General features: G+C 45.8%; 1 protein-coding gene across 1 annotated transcript; it reads right to left on the bottom strand.

The window, feature by feature from the left end:
* Positions 1-1,731: 1,731 nt before the first annotated feature.
* On the bottom strand, positions 1,732-2,241 carry LOC108354192 (lysyl oxidase homolog 2-like; the record flags this gene model as incomplete). Its single annotated transcript, XM_017605383.1, has 2 exons — positions 1,732-1,911; positions 1,968-2,241. Coding segments are annotated over 2 exons (454 nt in total), but the record flags the coding sequence as incomplete, so codon positions are not given.
* Between the last annotated feature and the right edge of the window lie 25 nt (positions 2,242-2,266).

The following is a 2,266-nucleotide window of genomic DNA, read 5'->3' as shown; positions in this document are numbered from 1 at the left end:
CGTCACTTTTTCACTTCACTTTGAACTGGCAATTGCCGCCGATTTGCTGCTGCTGCCGTTGATTGCCGGCGGCTGTTTGCAGTAGTCAAACGACAACGGCGGCGGCGGCCACTTTGAATTGCACATCGGCACAATTCTGCAGGCCCAATTCTGCTGCTGCTGCTTCAACCAGGGTCGAGCGGCAGCAGCCGCAGCAGAATTCCTATTACCGCCACTCTTTTACGTCTCTCGTTTCCTGACTGCATTCTGCTATTCTCTCTATCTCTCTCTCTCTCTCTCTCTCTCTCTCTCTCTCTCTCTCTCTCTCTCCTTCTCTGTTTGACTGCATTCTTCTTTATTATTATGCACTGTTTGTACTGGGCGCGATTGGCAGTCGTTTGGCGACGAGCTGTCCGACGACCTCAACAAAAAGAGAATTGAGCAGCAGCAGCAGCAGAATTATATTGTGGTGACCAATTCTTGGTGGCGCACTTTTGCTTTTTTGCACTCGGTTTATTGTCCGAGTGTGTGTTGTCCGAGTGTGGACAGACAAATGACTGCTGTTGCTGCTGCTGAAGAATGGATGAATTCTTTAGTGTTTTATATTATTCTGTAGAAGGCATTCTCTCTCTCTCTCTCTCTCTCTCATTTTATTCCATATTGACTTGCACCACACATTCAGTCAGTCAGTCACCACACAATGCTACTGATTGAACTCTTTGCAATGTTTATTTTCACTAGTGAGGAGCAATCACTAGAAGGGCAATAAAAGATGAAGAGAGTTCTCTTAGGGCTACTGAAGAATAAAGTGCTGAATTATATTCTTTTTTTGGGAGAGGGATTGTGTGGTGCACAACAAAAGCAGATCACCACAGAGCAATCTCTGTGCCTTCTTTAAATTAAAAACCAAGACAGTTTTTGCTGTTAATTTATTTATTAAAGCCTGATGATGCAGCTACCAAATTGGCCTGCCGTTATTATTGCCTCCATTAACAACAACTGACTTTGTAATGAGCTGCTGAATGCAGTTTATACTGTCACTGCTGCTGACAATATAAATGGTTCACACTTTTCCTTTTGTGGCAAAAGTTTTGAAGTTTAAATTTTGCTGCTGTTCAATTGTGTGTTCAATTCTGGTTGCCCAGTGCCAGTTCAATTGAATTGACAATGAATGCCAGCGTTGGAATGTTTAATTTGCTGTAGAAGCAGCAGCTCAAGAATCATTAGGTTCCCTCTTCTTCTCCTCTTCAAAAACTGTTGTGCAGAATTTATTTTGTATCTTTTGAATCAGTGGACAGTTTTTGTCAATACACTTTACGATTTTGATTTGATTTGTGCTTTTTGAAAAGACTTTTCAGAACTGACTGTTTGACTGACTGACTGATTATCTGATCTAGTGTCAAGCTTATGCAAATTGAGGTAGTAGTAGAGCACTCTGAGAAATTGACAGATTTTGATGATGAAAAAGTTCCTTTTATTAAAGCTACTACTATCACCATCATCATCCTCACTGTCGTTTATTACATTTACATAAAAGTGTCATTAACTTTAGGTAGAAAGGAGAGAGGCACTCAATTGAGTTGATGATTTGATGACTCGAAGCCGAGAGAACTTCTTTTCGATTTTCGACACACCGTTTGCCCCATCTAGTGACTGCGCTTTTAATCTTTGATCTTTTAGTTAAGGAGGAGATCAGGAGTTTTATTTTGAGTTTTGATCTTCTTCTCTAATCTCCTCCTCCTCCTAGCGTACAGTTGGTGACCAGGCCGCCGATGGGCGTGTAGAGGAAGTGACAGCTGACGACATTGTTGCGGAAGTTCGCCTCCGGCACCTTCTGCTCGGGGTTGATGCGCACCTGCAGGCGGTAGGCGCCCGGGCTGATGTCGGTGATGTCGATCCACTGGCAGTCGAGGTCGTACTTGTAAATGTCCACTACAAGAGAAGTCGTTAGATTCTGTTTTCTAAAACCAACCTCCCCAAAAACTCACCACAGCCGACGCTGATGCCCTGGTCGCCGTAGTTGGCGCAGACGAACCGTTTGCTGGCGTCCTCCTTGCAGAGATTATCTTCCAGGCAGAAGCTGGCCTTGTGCCCCTCTGCCACCCTCTCTCCGGTGCCCAGGCTGAAGAGGTCAAAGTGGGCGAAGACCTCCATGCTGTGGTAGTGCCGGTGGCAGCTGTGCCAGATCCAGGCCGCCTTGGGGGCGTCCGGGCGGAAGTCCACGCGGCCGATGTTGTGGATGGCGGCGGTGAAGCGGAGGAGGCGGCGGCTGCCGAGGATCCATTCT

The sequence above is a fragment of the Rhagoletis zephyria genome, unplaced genomic scaffold (genome assembly GCF_001687245.7).
Source record: "Rhagoletis zephyria isolate East Lansing unplaced genomic scaffold, Rhagoletis_zephyria_1.1 Rzeph_scaffold_33984, whole genome shotgun sequence".
NCBI classification, from domain to species: domain Eukaryota; kingdom Metazoa; phylum Arthropoda; class Insecta; order Diptera; family Tephritidae; genus Rhagoletis; species Rhagoletis zephyria.
Note: the sequence above shows the minus strand (reverse complement) of the source record. Positions and strands in the feature narration are given on the sequence as shown.